General features: G+C 45.0%; 1 protein-coding gene across 1 annotated transcript in view; it reads right to left on the bottom strand.

Annotated features, from left to right (window-relative positions):
• Window positions 1-8,979, bottom strand: part of SH3RF3 (SH3 domain containing ring finger 3) — a 251,240-nt gene extending 242,261 nt beyond the window's left edge. Inside the window, exon 1 of the mRNA XM_074815193.1 lies at window positions 8,497-8,979. Coding sequence (XP_074671294.1) covers window positions 8,497-8,892 — 396 coding nt within the window. The 5' untranslated portion in view covers window positions 8,893-8,979. The remainder of the gene's footprint in view (window positions 1-8,496) is intronic.
• Window positions 8,980-24,973: the final 15,994 nt, after the last annotated feature.

Raw genomic sequence — 24,973 nt, 5'->3', positions numbered from 1 at the left:
CTTCTGTTTATCTTCATTTTAAACTAAAACTGAGATTTGTTATCTCACGCAAGCAGACCATTCTAAAATTAGCAATGGCCAATTCATATTGGTTTGAATCAGATTTTCAAAAAACACAGAAAAACAATGAATGCTAACTTGCCTGAATAATCAGACTCTCGTGCCTGTTGCTGTAGCAGTGGAAAGACACTCTAAGCATCAACTAAGAAGCAAGCTCTTCCCATAAACACCATTTTTGTGCACAGAAAGGCACTCTTAACCATATACAGCATTAGTTTCACTTGTCTGATAAATCATATCCCAGCTGACAGCCAACACAAGGGACAAAATGCTCACTAACACAAATCCTTAAGGTATCTTCAAAATGAAAAGCAGCTGAATGCCACAGAGCAGGAAAGGGCTTTGCACCTTTGTCCCACTGCCTTTAAGAGCAGACGAAAATTCCTCAGCATCCCTGAGTCAAGTTATGTTATGCGATCACCATGGCAAAAGAAAACAGTCCCATCTCTCTCTTTTTTTAATTAGCGAATCCCACAGCCTTCCCCCTTCTGGCACCCAGTGCTGCAAGCCAGACTGCTAAGCCTTCCAGTTTCCAAAACGGGACAAGACAGAGCCCTGCAGCAGAAACAGCTTTTCGGCGTTCGTGAGGGTGGGCGTCCCTCAGAAACCCCCGCCATCAGGTCAACCACATGCAAGCAGTCTGGTCACACCAAAAATCCCAACCACTCTGACGGGACAAGAAGCCAGACTTTGGCAGGGGCCAACCCATGCTTTGAAAGTGCCAGAAGCCAGTTATGAGACAAACCCGACTGTGGTTTTTGCTATTTAACCCCTCGATCGCTGGCCTGCAGATGTGGAGGAGCAAGCCCGGTGCCAGACACCAGGCTTTCCCAGTGACCCCCAGAAGAGGAGCAGAGGAGGGGCACTGCCCCATCCAGCTCCTTTGGGCAGATATTAGGCTGAGTTCACAGGGGACCCTGGCTAACAGAGACCGGTGCACAGCAAGTTCTGTGGACCCGATGGAAGTTATGCTTAAAAGACTGGGCAGAAAGTGCTTACTTCCAGATGTTTTACATTTTTCTCTCTACTTTTGAAAACAAAATGTCTTTTTAATACCAAAAGTAATATTCCCTCCTTCTGTCCTTCCCCTGAACTGAGAGGCATCTCATGTACATGTATTGTTAAATTAATGTTTGTTCTTTTTAACTGAATAAAAACGTTCAAATTACATGCAAGGACAATTAGATTAAATTACTGGGCACATGCTGTGGGGTTTTTTAAAGCTGTTCAAACAATTTTAAAGGTTTTTCAGCAATGCTCTAGCAACATAAACAAAACTTCCCGCAAAGAGGAGGTAACGAGTTTAACATTACTGCTGAGGAAGATGGTAATGGAGCCAGGCGAATAAAACTAGCATCAGCAACCCCCACCACCACCCCAAACTGTCAGAAAAAGGCACGGCTCAAGCTGTCAGAGGAATCCGATCTGGCAGAAGAAAGAGGATCTGGGGCTGGTAAATGGGGAGAACCTGTTCCCAGGCCCATCTGCATGATGCACTAGAAAGAAATTTTTCTAATTTTTTTCACTCTCCTTTTTTTTTTTTTTCCCCCACCTTCTCTTTTGCATAATGGTCAGGCCAGTCTGCTCCACACAAGAGGCTTCAGTAATTGGGAGCAGTTTGGTTTGGTGCAAGATTAGGGATAAATAGGTAGCTTTCAGCTGGCACTGCATTTCCCCATTGCTCCCTCCCCAGCTGCAGAAGCACAGCTGCTGTGGGAGCTGGGGCAAGGCCAAGGTCAGGCAGCTTTCTCAAATCCCATAGTTTATCTTTGTCCAGGCTCTCATGTCCTATTAGAACTAATCTTGGGTTCTTCCCATGACAACTTACTCCAGATTGCGAAAACCTGTTGTAAAATATCAGATTTTAACAAGACTGCATTGAAAACGCTTGCAAAAATTCAGCTTGCTATGTGATGAGTGCTGGAAAGCTGAAACCGTGTGCATCCCAAACAGTTTTGGTCTGCAGAAGTCACCAAGTCCCCTGCAATCTGAATGAATTCAGTGCAGTAGAGGTCAGCAATTACAATTGTTGCAATGCTTAAAGCCATTAATAAGAATGAAATATATTAGTTATGACTGTCCTTCTGAAGTTTAAGGAAAGGCTTCTAGGAAACAGTGATCTACGATTTCAAAAGAAAGTGGCATCCCATAGTTACAGACATTACAGGTGGGTTATTGAAGCGCAAGAGGGAATTCTGGTTTTTATATGGAATTTAAGCAGTGCTTCTTAATGGAGACAGCATGAAGTGCTGAACAGAATAGTGAAATTAGAGAGGACATTCTAAATATAACAGTGCAAAACTCAAGAAGTACCTAGACAGCCTTTTCAAATTGAAACAGTAATGGGATTATTAACCTAAAATTACAAAACAGCCAACTAAACTAACTCCAGACTATAAGAAAAGACCTTCCCCAAGCATAAAATTCTCCATGGCATAAATAAAATATTCTTGTAGCATTTTATGTGGCAGCTTGTTGACCGCATGGACACAGCTTTGTCTAGGAAGAGCACGCATAGCCTCCCCCTGACCTGCAAGTACAGGCACCTGGCATTCACAGCCAGTGCCCTCAGCCGGTCTGACCTGTTGGGCACCCAGCCAGCACCGGGACTCTGCCTCAACACAAACTGATAAGATTAGAAACAAGGAATACAGTGTACTGTTACAGCCCATACTCAGCGCTCATTGCTGCATCCCTGCACTGACATTCCCTGCAAACAAAGTGCAGCATCTATGCCAAACTCCATTCAACAGCAGAAAATAACTGTCGTAGCTTCAGTGTATACAATCGGCACTTTTTAATCTCCCCAAACCCCAGACTCTCTAGTAATAACTCTGTGTTTGTAGGGCAGCTTCCCTCTTACGATCGTGAAGTACATGAGGGTGGGTGAGTGCTACTGGAGCAGGCTTTCAGCTGGGAAATGCGAAGCTCAGAAAGTTCATGCAGCTTGCTGGAGGTCAATGGCCACTTTCTGCACAGAACCACGCTCTCTCTTCCTTCTCAGCCTTAAAACCACAGCAGTGCCGTCTCCCCAAACAGTAAACTGCAGACATTTAGGGAAGGTGGGTAAAAACTGCCAGAATTAAAATGTGCACAGGATCTTAGGGCTGAGTCAAGCAAGCCTATCCATCTCTCTTTGAGTAACCAGCTACCAAACACTGAACGCTGTCATACACTAAGCACTACCAGCACTCATAATGAATCATTCAGAGGGATGACATGCAGGGATTAAACTTAGCTTTCTCATTTGACAGCAAGAGGAGTCCCCCAGAGGCATGCCACACTGACACAAACTAATACGGCGGGTCTGGGGCTAGTGGCACAAAGTCCCCTCCACGGCCCCACGACTCTTCTAGGCGTGACTGAGCCACTGCTGGCCATCCCAATCCAGAAGGAAAAGTCCACTGTCAACACTGGCACCCTTTGGTCACATCAGGCCCATCATTCATTTTTCTAGCTTGCAAGTAAAAGTTAACAGCATCATCCAAAGATGGGTAAAAATACTCCATTTCTGGAAAACATAATGGGCGTGAAGATGATACCTGCAAATGGTGGGTTTTCTGAGAAGCGCAAGAGTGCAGCAAATGATGAATTTTTCTGACTCAGCCCCTCAGCAATCCCCTTTCCTATGTTCACTCACTTCTCTGAGGACAGCTTTAATTGCTGGGATTTTAAATACTCCTGGCTATATTTTTCACAATACCCTTTGGTATGATTGTTAAACTCCTGCATTGAAACACATTTTTTAGCCATCTGCCAGACAAATCCTCAAGACTTTGACACGTGGAATATCGGTCCTATTTGGATGTCTTTACAACGAAGTTCAGGCACTGGCCAGCCAAACTACAGTATCAGAAGCAAATAAATCAGAGAGAAAGAACAAAAGTAAGGTAAGTCCATGGACCTATGCATACTGTGCGCTGCTGACAAGAACAGCACTCCTATCTGTGCAAATTTGATCATTAAAAAGCCAAGTTGAAGAGTCTCCTCTGCCCAAGACAAAGCATGTCCCCTGCACAATCCACTTCTGCTTACAGTGGATGTAAACGCATATAAGCGCCAGATCCATCTGCTTTCTCTTGCGTAACCCAGGGTGGGATCTTCACCTGATAGACAACGTATCCAACAAGGAAACACGGCCACGGAAAATGACCACCACATCCACTTCACATTCAATCCACTGTAACCTCAATAACTTACAGATAGTGTAGGATGAGGTGAGGTGCTCATAAAAAATAACGATTCAATGTCTCTTTTGGAGAATTTCTACAAAGAGAGCAGCTGAAAAGCTTCCATAGCAAATTGGCACTGCGCCCTCTGCTTGCAAAACTCCTGTGAAGCCAAGGGTAGTGACCTTTCGCATGGGCTAGCAAATGGCAGCCTTCCACCTGAAACAGTGAAACAGCTCTGCAAAGCTGGTACATGGGAGAAACATCCAGTGCAACACAGGGGAGTGCAGCCTATCCGTCACTTCACTCAAGCACGCTGACACATCATTTTCCTTGTGCACACATCTTACTCTCTACTGTTACTTATACCCCTGTCTGGTAACGCAGCACACGTCTATCCATCACTTCGGCCATGTTCTCTCTTTTGGGAAAAAGGAGAGACATGTTTTGTTTTCCTAGGTTGTTTCTTTTTCATGCAAATGTTGTTCTCAGTTTGTATTGCAGGCAAGCAAGCAATAAGCCCCGCACCTGGAGTGGGAGACGCCTGGTTTGGAAGGAAATTACTAAAGACTTGCATGCATTTAGCTGGCTATTAGATCTTGAGAGCTCCTGAAAAAGTTCTAAGTGATAAACTGCAATAATTGTTAAAAAAAAAACCCAAAAAACCCAACCCAAAACAACAAAAACCTGAAGCCCAAATGCCACACTCAGTAAAGAAAGCAGATTTACCATAATGCCTCAACAATCTAAGGGAGCCATTTACTTTGACAGAACCTGAATTCCCCAAGCGGTTCACCAGTGGTAATGGAAACAGAGAAGCCAATAAATTATAACCTTGTGTGTAATGCGCCTACATTATAAACCACTCTTAGCCTCCTGCTTTATCCCCTGGGGGGCCACTGTAACAGTTGCTGGATTTCCTTTCCCTCGTTCTTCCAGTGTGCTCTTTCAGCAGTCGGACCCTTTTATAATGTCTAATACCATACTCTGCATTTACACAGCATCTTGAATGCGAACATCCCAAAATACGCTATACCATTTAGAAACAGACTATTGTTTTTTTACAGGCTGAAATAGAGGCATTGGGAGACTAACTGGCTTACCGAAGGTCGCATACCACTATATATCTATAGAATCCCAAGTATTTTTCAAGCCCACATTAGTAGGCAAACACCACTTCCAGATCTCTCATGCTGAAGATGTATACCGCGTATCTTAAAACACCTACAGCATTTTAGAAGTGTTTCTGAAGAATGCTCTCGGACAACTTTAGAAACAGTCCCAGTGTCATTTCATCCCCAGCCCAGCCCCTCTCATGCTGGGTTTCAGCAGTCTGGATGGACCAAGTCTGCGATAAACTATGGGAAAAGAAGGACCAAAGATGGGATAAAGAAATACAAAATCCCCAGTTTTGCCAAAGTGATAAACAACATTTGTTGGTTTTAGAAAATACCGTCTATGCAAAGAAGGCTTCCCTGAAGTATAAGGTGTAGAAGCAAAACACAGGTGTAACAGCAGCACGGAAGCTGGCCCTGCTCTGTCTTCTAAGGTTAATTAAAACTCTCAGAGAAACAGATCCCTGGTGTGACTCTAACATATCGGTCTGAGGATCCGGGCAAGACTGAAGTCTGATAGAAGTGACCTTGGCTCTCTGCCATTACATTTCACAATTAGCATTTTCCTTCCTAACCAGAAAAGCCCATAATGGTATGTCTCATTTTATATCCCGCATTACCTAAAATGAAAGGTATTAATTAGTAAAATAATGTAATTTGCATTTAAGCTCCAGGCAGCAAATCTACAGCAATTCTAAAATAATTTAAAAAAAAAAAAGTATATATCATAAAGAATCACTCAGCTCTCTCCAAGGGAGCTAAGCTGTCAAAGACCAATGTAAGACCAAAAGGGATGCAATTCTGCTCTTCAGTATCAGCCTCAAAAAGCGTAATTCTAGGCTGGTTTGTACCATCTATTGTTTAGTACAGAGGTGCTGTACTCTTGTCTCCAGGATAGCTCAGCAATCAGCTGTATCAGCAGCTCCAAGGAGGATTATTCTCCCCTGCTGCTTTTTTTAAAAGCAGATTAGTTCAGACTTTCTTTCACTGTAATGAACCTTGTAAGGATCAAGCACATTGCATTGATTTTCTGGATAAAATTGTGTGGTCAGTCAAAAGGCCAAGCAAACAGTTTCACAGACCCACTCTGCCCCAGCAGACCCACTGCCCCAGAATCACCCATTAGCCCCAGCAAGGGGAAAAAAATTGCGGTCATTAACCATATAAGCACAAATGTGATTCTCAGGTCATGTGTAACTTTGCTTTCTATCAAACTCAGATGGGTAACAACCCACACAGAAATAGACAACAGAACTGAAGATGCTCACCAAAGTCCTGTTCAAAGCTAGAAAAAAATAGAACACAATGTGATTTTATTTACTATATGATATCTGCAATAACGGCTAAGGAAGGAACATCTTAAAATATGCCAATATACGGTAAAATAACAAAAATTCAACTTCTCTAAAAATTTACATTAAGATAAAAAAATGACTCTCAAGTAACTTGCCCCATCAAGCATCTCCTTACATGTGCAACCCCCTGTAACATCCTAGCTTGAGTAGGATTTAAAGATATGAAAACCAGAGATTTTCTTCTTGCTGGACGGTCACGAAAGCTTGGTGAGGGTGCGAGACCCCGCCTCCGCAACATGAGCCCTGCAGGTGCAATAAGCCTTCCATGCAGACCCTACCTCCTGGAAGAGACTACTATCTGGACACCAAACCAGACCATGAGGATACCGTATTTTAAACTACCTAATGAATGCAAACTTCCCTTTTTGTAATGCCGAAACTCGAGATGACAGGAATTGTCTGCTATGACAAAGCCGCAACCCTAAGTTTAGTTGAAAAACAACAAGTAAAAAAGCAGAAGGCAGAATCCCACTGCCTTTTTTCTTCTTTAAATTTGACAAACCATTATTAAATACCTGAAGATCACTGTGGTTTTCAGCTCAGTAATAAAGGATCTACCCTTCCAGAATACTGCCGAGCATATTTCACTTCAGACTCCAAAATTGAATTTTATGGAACAATGTATGGCATCTGCCATCATTTCCTGTAGGCAAAACTTCAAAATGCCAGTACAGGTCTATTAATTTTTCTCAGAAAAAAATAGGAAATGAATTAATTGAAACATTTACTATAGCGATACAACTTCATGAGGAATCTCTGCGTTGACCTTTCCAAATCAGAAGCCTGTACACTAAACTACAGCTCAAGCAGACTTCATGAAAGATCAAAGACAATTAAATATATCCACTATATATATGACATTAGAAATAAAATGAAGTTCAGAGTCTTCAGAGCAGCTCCATTCCAAAGTCTCCTAAAGAGGTCCTATAGTAAATTCTATCATACTGAATTACACAATAATACAGAACGCTGGGAGGAATTGATCTTGTCCCCTCTGAGTCAATGAAACCCTCACCATTGATTTTAAAGGGAGCAAGCTCGGGCAGTTTTAAAATAAATAAATGCATATGTTGCAGTACTCTCCTTCAATAAATCACGCACCTTATACATAAATATGAAATTACGTTCCCTTGGGGGGGGGGGGGGGGAACTTCTGACAGTTCTGGCTGCCAGAAGGGCTCCGCGTGGCTGTAACCGCACACGCAGCGCCCCGGGAGCGGAGGGGAAAACTCGGGGGGGTTGAGGTGAAAGCGCCGGGTCCCGGCACCGGCCGGTAATTTCTAGCGACTTATCCCCGCAGGCAGCACGAGAGCGGGAGCCGGCTCCTGCCTGCACCTGACAGGCACCAGACAGAGGCCGACGCGCTGGATAAAAGCGCTTTCGAGGCACTTTGTTGCTCTCAACTCCGGGAGCCACGTCCAGCCCCACTACACCGAGGGCTGCCCCGGCGCCCGTCGGCGCGGCTGCTGCCGGACAGCCGGTACCAGCCCCCGCGGGGGTCCCGGGGCGGCCCCGGCCCGTCCCGCCGCCCGGGACCGCCCGGAGCATTTCGAGGACATCCCCGGCCGAGCCCCCCACACCCCCCTACGTCGCGGGGGGGGGAGGGGGGGCAACCGCCGGCCGCAAGCGCGGGGAAGCGGCCCCCGCCGCGCTGCCCCGCCGGGGCACAGCCTCCGCCGCGCCCGGGACGTCCCGCCGGCAAACCGGGACCGCCCGGCGCCCCGTGGGGACGCGCCCACGCCCGGTCCCGGTGTGTGTGTGTGTGTGTGTGTGTCCCGCCTCCGGCCCGGCACCCACCTTTCCCAGCAGGGCGCTGCGGCTGGCGGCCGCCAGCTCCCGCAGGCTGGCGGCGGCCGAGGCGGCGGCGGCGGCGACGGCGCTGGGGGCGGCGGCGGGCTGGGGGTACGCGGGGGCCGCGGCGCTGGGGCTGCCGCTGGCGCCCCCGGCGGCGCGGGGCCGTTGTCGGATGCCGTCCAGGAGGCGGACGAGGAGGATGTTGGCGGGTAGCTCGTCCACGCCGCAGCCCACCAGGATGCGGCACTCGGGGCAGCGCAGCTCGTGGCGGGAGCTGACGATGCTCTCCAGGCAGCGGCGGCAGAAGGTGTGCTGGCACGGCAGCACCTTGGCCGTGGTGTCCAGCCGCTCCAGGCACACGGAGCACTCCAGCAGGTCCAGCAGCGACGACTCGTCCATCGCCGCCGCCGCCGGCTCCCGCTCCGCCGCCGCTCCGCCGCCGCTCCGCCGCCCCCTCGCCTCCGCCTCCGCCCCCGCCCCGCCGCCGCCGCCGCCTCCGCCTCCCCTCCGCGGGGCAGCGCAGGGCCCCGACGCCCCTAGGGCCGCTGCGGCCGGCGGCGGCGGGGGGGGCCCGGCGGCGGCGCGGCGGGGGCCATCGGGGCGGCGGGGCTGCGCGGGGAAGCGGCGGCGGGGCTGCCCCCGGCGGCGGGCGGCGGCGACCTCGGGGGCTGCCTGGGCGGCGCTGCCCCCCGCCGTGCGGCGCAGCGGAGCGGTGCGGTGCGGGAGGAAGGCACCTGCCTGCCCGCGCCTCCTCCCGCCGCCCGGCGCGGCGCGGCTCAGCAGCTGCGGCGGGGCCCGGCGCGGCCCGGCGAGCCGCCCGCCGCGCCTCCGCGCGGGGCGGGGAGCGACGGGGAGCCCCGGGGGGGCGCCCGCGGTACGGCGGCCGCCCCACGGGCGGTCCCCGCCCGCCCCGCCGCCGCTCCATGGCTCCCTGTAACCCGACCCAGCAGGGCTCGGCGCCCGCCTTCCTCCGTCGCGGCTCCCTCCTCCTTCTCCTGCTGGCGGAGGCTGCCCGGGCCGTGCGGCCGCCCGCTGCCGGGGGCAGGCGGAGGAGACCCCCTCGGGGAAGCCGAGGACACCTGGGCGGGGACGGGGTGGGGGGGAGCCCCCTGCAGCCGGGGCCGGGCCGGGCGCCCCGAGGGGAGCGGGGGTCGCGGTGGCGGACGGCCGGGAACGGGCCCGCAGCCACCTCCTGCCCCTCGGGGGGCAGCGCCGCCCCCCCGGGCCGGGAGCGGAGCCGGGGCCGCGCCGCCGTCCGGCCCCGCCATCCCTGGCGGCGCGGCGCCCCCTGGCGGGCGCGGCGGGGCTCAGCGCGCGGCCCCGGTGCATCCACCCCCTCCCAATCCCCGCGGTGGGTCCTGCAGCGCGTCCCCGCAGAACCGTCCTTTCGACGTTATTGCGTCGTACCAAGCCCGGCGGCGGCGGGAAGGGTGAAGAGGGAGGGTCGCGCCGCCTCCCCCCGCCGGGTGCCCTGAGCCGGGGCGCGCTCCGGCTCCTCCCGGTACCCGCGTCCCGGAGTCGCAGCAGGGCTGAGCCCCTGGTCCCTTGAGAAGTGGTGGTCGGGCCCTGCTGGGAGGCGGGAGGCCCTGGCGTGTGGGACGTACACATCCATGGTGTATACGAACCACGGGAGGTTTTAAAAAATAAGACGCGGCCACTTGCAGGTGTGGCAGATGGACAGAACTTCCCCTTCGAGAACCTGCAGGAGAAGCCCCATTCTCCAGATGAATGTTTCTTTCAAAAAATCCCTTTTTGGCTAACATTTGACTACTGGTACAATTAAAGGGCCTACTTAAGCCAGAAGCTACTATTGAAATACATCATAATTTTGCCAAAGAGGATTTTCCTTTGCAGTCCAATGTCTAACCCAAGCTTTCTTCCATACCTCTGTCTGTGCTGGAACAGAGCACTTCTGGACTTCAAACACTGCAATTCAAGCACTTGCAGAAGCCCTCCTATTCCTCTCTCAAGTGACACCTTTAAAATTAAGTTTTTGTGAGAGTTGTGTCAGGAGGGCTGCACAAAATCTTTCTTTCAGCTTTATGACTCTACAGTTAAATTCTGATGTATACGGCAAGATGACCCTGTTGTGATAAGGATAATCTAGACACTGCACAGTAAAATTCACTCAATTTCAGTGTGCAAAAAGCCATGAATCTCTTTCTGTGCTTGTGTTACTCGAGAAGAGAAGGGGTAGGTGCAACGCTAAAGAAAAGCTCCTGATGCAGAGCTCAGATCATTATTTGTTGCTGAGTAACGTCCAGTAATCTAACCTGTGTCCTTGCAGAAAGAAATTCCAAACTCAACAGTTTTAAACTATAAATAATACTGATGCCTGGAGAAATGCGAAATACAGTATCAAGGACTTGGGCTTTCTCTGGAGTAAAACTGTTAAGAAAAAGGAGTAATGGAGAACCTTTAAGGATAAAAGTATTGCTACAGCAAGAAGAGGGAAATACTGGGAAATCTGTAACAAAACGCATAATTGTTTCAGCATCTCAGATTCCTTCCTTCAAAGGTGAAAACTTAAATATCACTGCCAAAACATATATGCCAAAAGCTTTCTGTTACACACCGGTATAAATCCAGAGAACCTCCAGTGACTAGAAGGGTGCTTTTCATCCCTCCTTCCTTTTGGTTGCTCCAGGGCTTGCAGCCAAACCAACCTGACACCAGGTCTTCCAGAGTTGCCCGGTTATATATCCCCAAATCAGGAAAAACACTCTGGAGAACCATCATCCAAAAATGATGAGAGGGTCCCTTGGCATTGGGACAGCTTTAAAAAGGTGCAGATGTGCAAACCATTTATTATTCAATAGAAGAAATTGCTGAGACACTTAAAATGAGAGTCTGTTGTAATCCACCTGTAAAGCACCCTCTGGAACATGAGCTGGTCGCTATCTAGGAGAAGCAAAAGCTAAAATTGAAGCAAAGCTACAGGCAGACCCCTGCAAGGGGGAGGAGGTGAGTGAGCTCTCAAACCACCACAGAGGACATGGGGGACGATGGAGGAAATGGGGAACCTGAGAAGGATAGGGAGAAGGGAAAATGAGAAGAAAAAGAGGTGAGGAAAAAGGAAGGGAGGGAAGAATGAAAAGAGGGAAAGTTTTATACAGAAATTACACAAGGGACTAGAGATCAGTAAAAGCACACTTCTATGAAAAGGAGGGAGAGACTTGCGAGTTGGGCTTCAACTAGAAAAAACACCTCCTGAGTGTTTGAATAGCCTTTGATGACAAAGAAGCATTATCATGCTTAAAAGTTTAGCGTGTTTATGTGCTTCCCTATGTCTGGGCCTAAATGAGTTAGGCCAGGCCTGAAGGAAATGAAAGAAAAAAAAAATCATCATGCATACTTTCTCTTCTTGCCAAAGAGACCATGGGATATTGCATTAAATATTAAGAAATTAAATACTCAGATTATTAAATTTGGAAATAGGAAAAAGATAAAGTGTTCAGAAGCCTGAGAAAAAACACATAGAAAGGAATGGAAAGAGATACAGAAAATGTAACAGATTTTAGATTGCTTTAAAGAAATGTGGATTTTATTAATTTCCCCATCTCAGCTGCCAAAACATCTAGTTTCAGATTATAAGTGTAAAGTGATTATTTGTGAACTAATTAAGTAATGTGATTAACACAGTTCTTAAGCAGAAGTGCTGTTTTACACACAGGGATGGAGCTGCACATTTTGCCACACGTCCCTTGGTAAGTGTGTTTGAGGAGACAGCTGATAAGCAACTACTGTTTCAGACTGTGGAAGTGACGTCCCTCCCATGGTGGATGAAACAAATCCTTCTTGATGCATTAACTTTCAAGAGTACCTGGAGACAAGAAGAGACTCAAAGAGGCAAAATACTGTTGCAGGAGAGTGGAGTGACATTGAAGAATTCCAAGACTTCATTTGTAGTTGTCCTTAAATTATAATAACGTACTAAGTATTGCTTAGTGTCTCAATTAAAAATAAAAAAAAGCCTGTTCTGCTTTCCTGGTTCTTTTCCCTGCATGATCTTTCTTGCTATTCAGTTCAGAACGGGAGAGACTGTCAGGTTTTGCTGTCTCTGGCTGTATTTACATTGGTTTAGAAGGCATTTTCTGGGGACAGGACGTGCTTTGCCTTCATATATTTGCATGCTGCTCTTGAAAATGGCTAACTCGTTTCCAGTCTTCTACCAAATGGGATTCAATTATATAGAAATTATTCTCAATCCTTACTTGGATGCTTGCTCTTCTTGTAAGGGTCTACAGCACAATAACTATTCAGTTTGCACAGCTAGGGAACATTTGCCTGCTAAATAATGACAAGTAGCTCTTACTTGCATGATTCTTCCCAAACCTGTAAAGCATTATAAGAACGGTAGACATTATTATTTTAGAATGAGTCAATGTAATTAAACTTGTGGTGGAACGCACAGCAGTCCATTTTTACTATTGCATTTTCTCTATATGTTTAAACGACCATTCGGTTTTGCTTACATTACTTGCTTTACTTACATTTAGATTCAAAAAATTAAAGCATTCTTGGACTTATGAAGTGAGTGAATTAATACTAAGCAGAGGGTAGGAGGGGCACTTGTCAGCTCTGTCTTTTCCTCCGTTTGTTGAACCTAAACAGTCTGGTACAGCTAGCAAAAAATACTGAACTGATTTCAGACCATGGTAATACTTCTGCAAAATGGACAAGTTTGATGATGGGATCTTCTGTCTGCTCCTTTGACTGGAGATGAGATTTTTGATCAAGATCTATCTATCTACATATACATCCCCCTCCATTGCAGAAGTCTAGCAACAGCTCTGGGCAGAAAGGCTTTTCTTACACATGGAAAGGGTAACCTCTCTGCTGCCTGTCAAAAGACAGATTGTACTGAATCACTGGCTGAAAATCCTTATGGAAGCTACAGCAGGACCACCACCCCCAAAGTACATTGGCTGTTATGATATCTGTCCCAGCAACGTATGTGCGACAGCCTACCCTTGCATCAAGGTCTGGAGAGTGTATCTGAGATCCCGCATATAAGACAGTCATAGAAAATCCATTCAGTTGGACTCTGGGGTTTTTTTTTCAATGCCAACTTAAAAGACTGGTTAAGGAAGCCATATTACTTAAATTTCTCTTGACAGTATTTTAACACTGAAAAGAAAATCTGCTCATTTTGTGTTGAACCACAACATTGAAATCAGGAAAGAAAGAAGGACATCCATATACCTCTGCTATCTCCTTACATGCATGTTGGTCATGTTGGCCACAGGTCAGAAAGATGTGTGCTTAACAGTGCAGTGGAATGGCAGCAGATATTCAGGAGGCTCTGCAGCTGCCCTGTCTTATCTTCCCCAACAGCACTGGCTGGCTGTTCTGTCCCCTCCCTTGCACCTTGCCTATGCGGTCAGTGTGTCTTCATGAAACACATCCAGATAAAAAATAAACCTGAAAAAAAATGCAAATAATTTTGACCATAAAAATGACAGATAAATGTTAAATCTCTATACATTAGGCAAATTATTGCATTATATTGTGGTTTTGTTTCAATAAACTTATGAATTAAAATGGCACTTCCTCTGAGAATACATGGTGTCCGTTGCCAGTCTCAGTATGGCACCCTATCAAACCACTGCGTTTTTTCCACAAGTTTTATCACATTCCTTGTAGTTTGGTTTTTTTAAAGATGTGGATGGAGGCAAGCCAGGCATTTTCTGTTGTGCAGCTCTCACTAGACATCGAGCCGTCCTGGCAAGGCACTGCCCTTCCAGTGGGATTATACGCCATTCCTTTAGCATGGCTTTCAAGATGCATCTTGGGCTTTTATAAAAGTAAAACTTCAGTTTTTACGATAACTTACTTATCTTGAAAGGACTGAAAAATAGCTTCAAACATTTATGAGCCTACCTTCTTTGCAGTAAATTGGGCATAAATGATGCAAAGAGCTTTTAATCTTTGTGGAAATGAGCTTGATGGCATCAAAGGCTGAAGAGGAATATTATTCTAGTCCTGAGGAACTATTTCAGGTCACAACTATAGTGACACCCATTAGTTCCTTGCCCTCGCTAGGAGCCAGTTACAGTTCCGTAAGATTATAAAAAATACATTCTATTTCTTTTCTCTTCTTTGTAGATCATGAATTTGATTAAATTGTCTTCACTTGGCCACACAGATTTTTCTTTAAAATTGAAAGAAAGATACTTCTGTGGGTGATTAATTCATTCACCCCATTTATCAAAACACTTTTTCCAGTTCATTGATTTCTTCCCACTAATTCACATGTAAAATTAACACCATCTTTGAGGATATCTGACAAGTCTCTTCTTGCGGTATTTCGCTGAGACAAGACTGCGGATACACCGCAGCAGCAGGGAGAACATGCCTCAGCTGCCAAAGCTGCACAGTTGCAATAATGCCACCCCGCTAGCAGAGGCCCAGGTGTGGCATCATAGTTATTCCTCTGTTATAATCTTCTTCTCACAACTGTGCAAGGACAAATTGTTTCATCACTGTCCTACCACTAACGAAACACCCATCCTCTTGTTTTAGAGAAATATGTTGCAGGAAATAAGAAGAGATTGCTATGGTTAATCTGTACATTTCTAATTGCGAGGTGTTTAAAATTAGTTATTTAATCTTCTTGAGTTGCAGTTGTTTGTAAAGGCCCAGTTGCCAGTAAACTTACACCTGACACCTGAATTTCTTGGATTTGTGTGCCCTCATAGAGACTGGACTGTGTTCGGCTGGGGATGATTAATACTGCCAGTTTTAGTCAGGGTTACTCCATCACTCAATTTACAGCAGCCAGCCAAGAAAACTGGTTTACCTGGAGCTCTGATTTTTTCCGGAGGCCCATCTTGCACGTATCTGCCCAGTACTGTATAGGCACAGCAGTTGTGTTACCAGTGTTTTCCTCAAACTTTAACTGGCACACCCAGCCAGCAGAAACTGCTGCTGCACTATCAGTTAATCAATGCATGGTCAAGTTAACAAGCCATATGCAGCTAAACCATGAAAAAGTACTGTGCACTTAAAATTCTTCATTTCTGTATCATGCTTTTGACTTTTTTTTTAAAGGAGAATTAAATTTTCTTTTCTTGCATGTGGTTCAGCAATAACTTTGACTTTTGTTTGTAAAAGTTTGGAAGAATGAGGATTAATTACCATATGTAAGAAGGAACACGTGCTCTTTCAATCAGCATTGACTTCTTTAAATTGACAAGGGAAAACAGCAACCAACAATGCTGCCAAAATAAATGTTTAATGGAGCACAAAGTTGTAATTTTCTCAATAATGAGGCGTACCATCTCTAGGAACAAAATGGGTGCCATCTCCACAGACAGGCGTGTACTTAGAAACAGAAAGACGCAATACGCAGAGAAGTCTTCACAGTTTCAAGCTACAGACAATACAGGCAGGGAATAACTCAATAGACTTTATTAATATTCAAACAAGCAGCTGTCAACACTTCATCCCAGAACAAGCTGAAGCTCCTTACATAGCTTTTACTACCGTAATAGTTGGGTTCATTGGTAGTAGATGGGAAAACATGCAATACTAATGAACCCTCCCTGCTTCTCCTGGCCTACCATTTAATCCTTCCTAAAGTGAAAAACAGTTACTACATATGCAATACCACGCTCCCAAGAGGCTGCAGGTTCAAAAGAGATGTTTCAATTTTGTTTCTTAGCAACATAGATCCATTAAAGTGAAACACTATACAAACTGTAATATGTTTGTGTTGTTTCAATCTATAATGCGGTACTTTGACAGTGCTAAGGAAATATGCTGCTACAGGATCTTTACAATGTCTCTTACAATTAGACATACACATTTTGTGTTTTCCCATGCTAGATTACCTGCTGCAGAATATATTTCTGAAGACACTATAATGTATTCATGAATAATAAATAAAGAGGTAAGTTCTGCTCTAATAAGGGCACACTTGCCAGGATTATAGTGTAGCCTGTTACATAGGAAGAGATGTTTCATTTATAGGCAGCATTTGGGCATCTTGCGAGCACTTGATTTCTAGAATGAGTATTGGCCAGCCTCAAATCTGGGGCTAAAAGGATTTGTAGAGCACTTATTTCTTGGAAGAACAGTGGGCGTGGCTTAATATTTTCTTCTCCCCCCTCCAATGGCTGACTTGATGTGACCAAAACCAGTTTTGTGCTTTCTCGACTTTAATGTCACGTTGAGGAAGAGGAGGAGTCAGCCAGGTCTCCAAAGGCACATAGAGAAATATGCCCTACAGAGGAGCTTTCAAAATTTCATTCTCTGCAGCTATAGCTCTTCCCCTTGGTCATTTGGCATAATTGCTTCCCCAGTGCCTGCAAAGAGGAGTAGGAAACGTGGTATTTAGCTTCTTCCCATGCTTTTTATCCTTCTCCTGTATATATTTATCTTTAAAATTCAGAAATGACTCATCCCTAGAAAAACTGTAGTACTTGTATTCTGTAAGTGCCTGGTAATAACAGTTCTAGCACATGAACACTGTGTTTGCAGTAGGCAAATATTATAAAGGTGGAAATGACAAATTCACTATATAAAGAAGTGCTGTCTTGTTATTTAATGCAGCATGTGAGATAAAAGAAAATAACATAAATGGCATACTGTCTTCCATCAGCTTGGAAATAACCAATTCAAGAAACACTGCAACGTTTCCAGTTCACATCACAATTTGCCTTCCTGAGGAACCTCCTGCCCCAATCTTCATGCTAATCTTAGATGTCTTGTTTCCTATGTCTACAGACTAACTCGTATTTTCTAGTAGTGTGAGCTGAAAAAAGCAGTCTGGAATATTCAGAGAAAACTGGTTGGAGGGGAGGCCCATAAGTATCTAGCACCGTAGATATAACTTACGAATTATTTAACATTGAAGGTAGCTAAGGAAAACAATACCATGCAGAAACACCAGGTGGAACTAGGAGGAGAGGAAAGAGGGAAAGCATTAAAAAAAATCTTCTTTGTAGTTTGCCAAGTTTTCCAAAGAAATACTTTTTCTAAATGCCGTCTTGGTAGAAAATTACTTCTTTACTTATACTCCACTAATTTTCAGCTTCTCTGAATGTATACAGAATTTAACAGCATGGTTGGCTCTTTAAAGCAAAGAAGCAAAGAATCTACTCAGAAATAATGAATATGATAACTCAGCCTAATATGATAACCCAGCTTGACACCTCCTTTTGCATGCAAAATTTGGTGACAAGACATAAACTGTCCTCATACTGTGCTCTAATGGCCTGATTTTTTTTAGAGAAGCTGAACACTTAGTAGCTCTTGCTGAGGTCAACTGAAAGTTGTGGTTGCTGCCTGCTTTTGTATATGAGGTTATAAAAGTCAACAAGCTCTGTCAAAAGAGCAGAGGAAATGAATCACATGGTGAAAGGGTACAGTTTTTCTCGTGGAAATAGTTAATTCAGCTGACTTGAACCATCCCAATAACATGAAAGAAGGAGGGTTTTTTTTCCCCAGTAGAGACCAATGCAATGCAAGTCCCTGTGGATCAATAGCTACCCCCTAATTTGCACTTAAACCTTGAATAGGAAGTCACCCTCAGCTGTAGTGAAATGCTGCCTACACATTTTGCAGAGGGCAAGGAGCCAAAGATAATCCTGAAGTGAAGTTTTGAAGCAGCCTCCACTTCTTTCCTCACGGAGAGCTGCCAGAGGAGGAGGTGCTTTGTGGTGGCAGCTCCAAATCATCTGTGTCCTCAGGAAAGAGGAGGGGTGCACATCCATCTCTATATAGAGAAATTATATTAGGAAGTACTTCAGATTTTGTATCTTTAGCTTTTGCTTCTACAGAAAACAGAATTTCAAGATCCTGAGATTTGTAGAATTCAGCAAAATGGATGACAAAAATCTTTCACAGCTGTTCATGTGCCCTGTGCCTATTTTTATAACTTTGCATTAGTTGTGATACCCATTTAGATATCACTGTTAAGCTTCAAGTGACTCCTCAAGTTGAAATACTAAAATTTTTTACCATTCAACAATCCAGGATACATCTGAAGGGTTTGTTGGCTTTTTTAATGTCAGTGCATTATGCTCACAAAAGCACTAATTGCAAAACCTTAAAAATTCTGTTTCTGTTCAATAAGAAATATTTGCTGGAGAAATTATGTAAAAAATGCATTGCCTGCAATACAGTAATTAATCAAGTATTCAGTGCCCAGCATTCAAGGTGATTTTCTTATGTGTGATGTTTACATGGAGGCATTCATGTTTTCTGGACAGAGAAGAGTGATCATTCCTACTGGGTTTTCTGAATGAGTACCTCTTCACAAGTCAGCATTCATTCTTCATATGCTTCTCTGGGATCTACTTTCCTCATGAGTATTACAATCAGAGCACTTATTTGCTAGACCACTTACAGAAAGAAAACACAAAAAGGTCTTGAATATAATCAAAGCACATTTTATTTCTTTTGCAGAAATGCTCACTATGTAGCCAGCATTCTATTTACCAAAAAAAAAAAAAAAAAAAAAAAAAAAAAAGTGTTCCTTTCTACTATGTTAATTTTCCCCTTTTTATTTCCCATCTGAGAAGCCAAATTATAATAGCTTATAACTGGAAGGCCAGTTCATACTGTCTTACCCCTTCTGTAATAATTCACCCTTGTGCAAAAAATGTTAATGTGACCCAGCGGAGCAGCATTTATACCTCGTTTGCAAAGCATAAATTATGTAGTCCAGGGTATTGCACATTAGGTTTTCCACCCCATAATTTAAAACTGAACATAATCAATAAAATTACAGACTCTACAACGGTGCCTTTCCAGACCACATTTGCATGTTGTCGGTGCTACTGTGCATTGTGAAAACCAGCACACAAAGCAAATTCTGGTACAAGAAGACAATGAATTTGAGAGAAGATCTTCTTTCCCCCAGAAAATCATATCATAAACTGTTTTCTCAAAAAATTTGTCTGGGAACTCACCTCTGCTGGGCTCATGCAGAATGTAATAGAGGCGTTTATAACCAAACACTAGTTCATAATAGATATGCAAATAATAACATTTAATAAATATTACTAGAAAATTATACACTTTGGTCAAAAGTCAGGTTGCTATTCAAGAGCGACACCATCACATGTTTTTTAGGAAGTCATGCAACAAAAAAGTGGAAAGGCAATGTAATGTGACCTCTGTGACAGTGGGGCTGAGACTGATTTAATCACTTCATGCTGCCTGTTTATGCAAATGGATCAGCCAAGCCCTGTAATATTTACACTATGGGCCAAACTACTATAAATATTTCTGACAAAATGAGCTGGGAAAAGAGATAAAGCTTTTCTGCTTCCTGCTTTTACTTTGATTTCAATATGCTAACAAATGTTAACAATATGCTAAAATGCAGAGCTTGGAATATAAAGGTGTCCCCTCAGCTCTCTAACAGACAGGAGGAGGACAGTTTCCCATCAAAGACTGCGACTCTTCAAGATGCACTGCCCAGATATATGTATATTAAGATGCAGATGATCTACAGGCGTATGAGGGAAGATGCAAAGGGGCAACTACATCCTTCACCACTGAAGAGTCTGGAGGCTGTAGGCGGTGGCTAAACAGCTCTCAGGAGCTACTGGCACAAACTTTTAGAAGCACAGGTGAAAAGGAGACATTTCAAGCATGCAGCTATTCCAGCCTTCTTTGTGCTCACACAGAAATCAATAAACATCTCTGAAGTGTTGACTGGGCACACTAGCGAGGCATTTTTCCCAAAGCAGGCACCTGAACATGAAGGCCCATCTGTGAAGAAGTGCTGAATAACATCGTGGGCTGACGCTACCATCAATATTTTGAAAGTATCTGAAATACAAACCTGCACTGTCAGTTCCTGTCCCTTTTGGTGGACTCTGGCAAAGCAGCTTTCACCTGTCTTTGGAAAAGAGGTCTAAACAGCTGAACTCCTTCCTGGCAGAGGAAGAACAAGGTCTAGCGCCTCCAGGGAGGGCTTTCTATCACAAGTGGGGCTCAATTTGGGTCTTTCTATTACCTATTTTCATGTCAGATGGCTGGCAGATTTAGATCTGAAGGAAGCATTGGTCTCTGCTTCCACAGAAACATAGATTTGCAGGGTATTTTTTTAAGCTATCTTGTGTGGCAAAAATGTAACAAAGAAAAGGTATTAAGAGGAATTGGCTGACAAGAAAAATCAAAGAGAACTAAGGCCAACAGCAGTTCAATCTGCTTTGGCTAAATCAACAACTTAAACAATACTATCTTGGACTCTTTTGGAGGCATACCCCTGCCAAAGATGCTATGGACACCCATGCAACCAGTTCCCACAATAGTGAAGAAGAGGGATATTTTGCACCATGTGCTCAGCAGCTTGAATAAATGCCCTGCTATGGAGAAGGTGGTCCATCATTCAGCGTGCTTGTGTATCCTTGCGAGCAGCTAGTACCCTGCCAGGTACTGGCAGAAGCAGCTGCCTGGCTCTGGGATGGACTTCCCCCACAACACACACACAAACACACACACATTTACACCTGCTGTCAGCTATTTCTCTCTTGCTCTCCTAAACACACCCTTAACCTTTCAGACTACCTGCACACCCTCATCTACACTGCTCTCCAGGCTAAGACCTCGTGTGCATGCTCTAAAAATAACTCACCGTAGCTGTCCTGTGGTAGCATCTGCTCCATAAGCACCAACCTACAGGCTAATATGTAGAATCCATCCGCAAGGAGGTTTGGTGCACATTGGCCCTTCCACCTCAGTAATGCTACAAGCTGTGTGAAAAGGTTGTTGTATGAGTGATTGAGAGGAAAGCACATTTTCAGTGCTTATTTCTTTGTTTTCATAATATCTAATGAAGTGGCACATAAAGATAATAATGCAAAAGACCTTCTGAAAAAAGCATTATATATTCACCCCAGTATTTTTTTTATCAGAATGAGCTGCATTCTGCCTCAGAAAACAAGTAGGAGGCTTTTGCAGGCTTGTAAGAGCTGTCTGTCACTTGCTGAAAGAGAGATCAGTAAGGTTTTAGTGTAAACCACCCTGTACAAAAAGACAAGTGAGGTTTTTTTAAAACCTTGCATAAAAAGAAACTGCCATCACAGGAAGAGACTGAAACATCTTTATTATTTGACTCCTCAAAGCAAAATTTGCCAAGATTTTTAAATGGCAGACGAAAGGAGAGGAACATCTGCCAGGGAGAAGAGTACAGCACAGCCCAGGTGGGATCCCTTTCCATGGGCCAAACAAAACAGGCAGAGTCATGGTGAGAGATATCACTTTGTCAAAAGCAATTTTTCATTAGTAAGCCTCAGTGTAAAGAGCAGGGTGAATGGGGATGTATGAGCTCAGATGCACCATATCTCAGGAAAACACACAGTGCAAATGCCAGTGCAAAATACAGCAGGCAACAGAGCTCTGATGTCTTAGGTGTCTTACACACACCCAGGTTTCAGGGTCTGGTTGCTCTCATGAAGGGGAAATGGGTTCATTTGTTAGCACACCACAGGGCTATATACAGGCAGGTTATATCCCTCTTAGCAATCCCCCATATGGTGCGGACTAAGTTCCCCATGAGGCTAAAAGTTTACTTTAAGAACAGGTTAGACAAATCTCTGCCAGGAATGACACAAGTACAGGTCATCCTGCCTCAGGCAGAGTGATGGACTAGATCACTTCCCAGGGCCTAGTCTGGTCTTATTTTTCATGTTAATACCCAGCTAAATAATGAAGTGGTAGAATTTGGAAAGTTTATAATATCCACAGCTCTGTGGAGAGTACAAAAGAAATAGATGGAGGTTTTACAAAGGAATATTTCCTAGAGAAATACTAAGGAAACATGGGTGGTTTTGCACTATTAGAAAAAAAGGCAAATAGAAAGAAGAGGACAATGTTCTGCCATTGCAATGCATTTAAGAGACCTGTTTACCACACAAGTAAAGGAAGGGGATGGTCAACTCTAGATGGGAGGAGCTGGTTCGTAGTCAGACTGGAGAGTAAGCCACTGCAGACAGGCAATATGCAACTATTGGATGAAAAACATGAGTTTTGCAAAGACATCACCAGAGATCCACATCAGGGCTAGACCCGCACATGCACACTGCAGAAGCTGTGGGATGAACTGGAAGGTGTAAAAATATCCCTGGATTGCCAGTCACCAGAAAGTGGCTGGAAATGGCCCTTTCTCAGTTTCCCAAGATGCAGGACTGGTTTGCAAAGAAAGATTGAGCCTATCAGGCTGGGTATGTCCCAATCCAAGTGGTGTCAGAGCCAGAGCCAGCAGGTTCTGAGCAGGGCTCCACGTAAGGACAAGGGGCAGGATGGGTGGCTCTGGGGATGCTCAGAGCATGGCTGGGTACTGCTGGGGGCTCATGGGTACATCACATAGCTGTTTGGCACCTTCATAGCTAGAAGGGGTTTGAGGAACATCTCTAATGCACTGTAATTTCTATACTTTGAAGGGATAGAAAAAATACATTTTTGTGAATTAACACATTTTTTCCAAAGTCAGGTAGCTACAGGAGATCTTAGAAAGTTTCTAGCTGCATTATGTTGTCACTTAAGATTCAGCAATGTGTTTTGTCCTGTTGTGTAAAAATACAACTGTGCTTTCATGGGGAAATAAGGCTTTTGTGGAAGGAAGAGAGAAATGAAGTAATTACAGTTGATGGAGAGAGGAGTCTCTTTTCCACATGCAAAAAGCGTGGGGGAAAAAGCCATTTCATAACACTGGCAAGTGCTACTTGCTTTGGGCATCATTCTGTGTCAGGGGAGTTAAAAAAGTCTCTTTCTGATAGATCATATGGTGCTGGTGAAAATAGTGAGGCTGAACACAAGTGTTTTCCCTTGGGTATCAAACAGACTCTCAGACAAAATCCATGTAAATTGCTCTGGAAATTGCAAAGCTCCAAGCTTGCCAATGTCCAGAGCACTTGGGAGATGGACACAGTCTATGCCTGAAGACCAGCTTCCTTACAGTGCCAGCAAGTCAGCATTTATGTCAGCAGTGTCTGCTTTCTAAGATAACTGAAGAGCATCATACAAACAAGCTTGTGAAAAAGTGTTCTGAATGCATTGGGAGCCCAGCACCCTGCATCAACATTAGTTCTTGATCTACGTCCTTGACTCCAAGGGTGTTTCCATCTCCTCATCTCTGACATTTCTACAGGTGGAGGTGGAGGAGCACAGGACTGGAGGGGATCTGCTGGGTCACTGAATCCAGTCCCCACTGACTGCAACAGAGGCTTCAGTGAAAGGGCCATTTCCCATGCCCTCCACACACAAATGTCCTGCCACAAGCTTGAGACCTGTGGGAGAAGACCAATTGTGATACCTTTAATAAAGCAAGGAGAAAAAATTAGGAGAAATTAACAACATTTCTAGTTCCCACAGTCACAGGATATCTGAGTAAATCATGCCCTGTATTGGGATAGAAGGACACACTCTGCCCCTCCCTGCCAAACCATCCAGCAGGATAACACCTTTCTGATTCCAGATCACAAACTGCCTTAACTCAGTGTGTGAACTGGATACACTACATCTGCCTTAGCAAGTAACAAACGCAATAAACACAGTTTTGTAGAGCAAAAACATTGATGCTGAGGATCTGTCATTGACATGACACAATTTAGGGGGGATAACTGGTAGTGTGATCCCCGGGACCACATGGGAGCACGTTAGGTGTGCAGCTGGGACGCATCTGGTTTAATCTCCTTTGGGAAACCCCATTCACAGATCCTGTGGTTTTGCCGTGACACAGCTCACACTGCAGTGAGTGGGGACCACCAGGGCCACCACTTAAAACTACATTCCTGGTCTAGGTTAAAATGATGATGTAGATGCACCTGGTAACGACTCACCTGAGAGTGTTATGCCATCAAGAGCACATGTCTGTTCCCTCTCTCCCACACCTTCAGAGAAAAGCGTGTGTGTAGGAAACAGCTGGTGACAAATTACACATTTAGAGGATTGAAAGATGTTCCTCTTTGTGCCTTACAGATCATCAGTGGACACCCAGAAGGGAATAATATTAGGTGAAAGGATGGTGCAAAGAAACAGCAGAATAGCATCAGCTCCTCTTGCAGGCATCAGCGTATCACAGACCTCTTCTGTCTCCAGTAATTCTCCTTTTCTTTTTGTAGCTCTTGCTGTGAGAAGTGGCTAGGAGGGACGTGGAGCTCTTTGATGAAGAACAAACCTGAGAGCTCAGAGTAGTTCAAAAAAGCTCTCACCGCTCGTAAGAGCTGAGCCTTGACAAGCCCCTCTTCCTTCAGACTCAGAGGACTCCTTCAGATGCCGAACTTCAGGGAAACGAGCTTGTGCAGGTCTCCTTCATTTTATTTTTAGAGACAAGAAATAGGCCACACACCTTTCAGAGTTGTGCTTAGTGTCTATCACTTACCGAGACCACAGCCTCATGAAGGAAACATGCTTTAGACTGAGGTAACCCACACCCAGCCATCATGGACTGAAGCCTCGAAACTGCAATGCTCTCTCCACCCCTGGCTTTTAGAAAGAAAAAAGAAATTCCTGTCACACT

Source organism: Strix aluco, chromosome 2, assembly GCF_031877795.1.
Source record: "Strix aluco isolate bStrAlu1 chromosome 2, bStrAlu1.hap1, whole genome shotgun sequence".
Lineage (NCBI taxonomy): Eukaryota > Metazoa > Chordata > Aves > Strigiformes > Strigidae > Strix > Strix aluco.
Note: the sequence above shows the minus strand (reverse complement) of the source record. Positions and strands in the feature narration are given on the sequence as shown.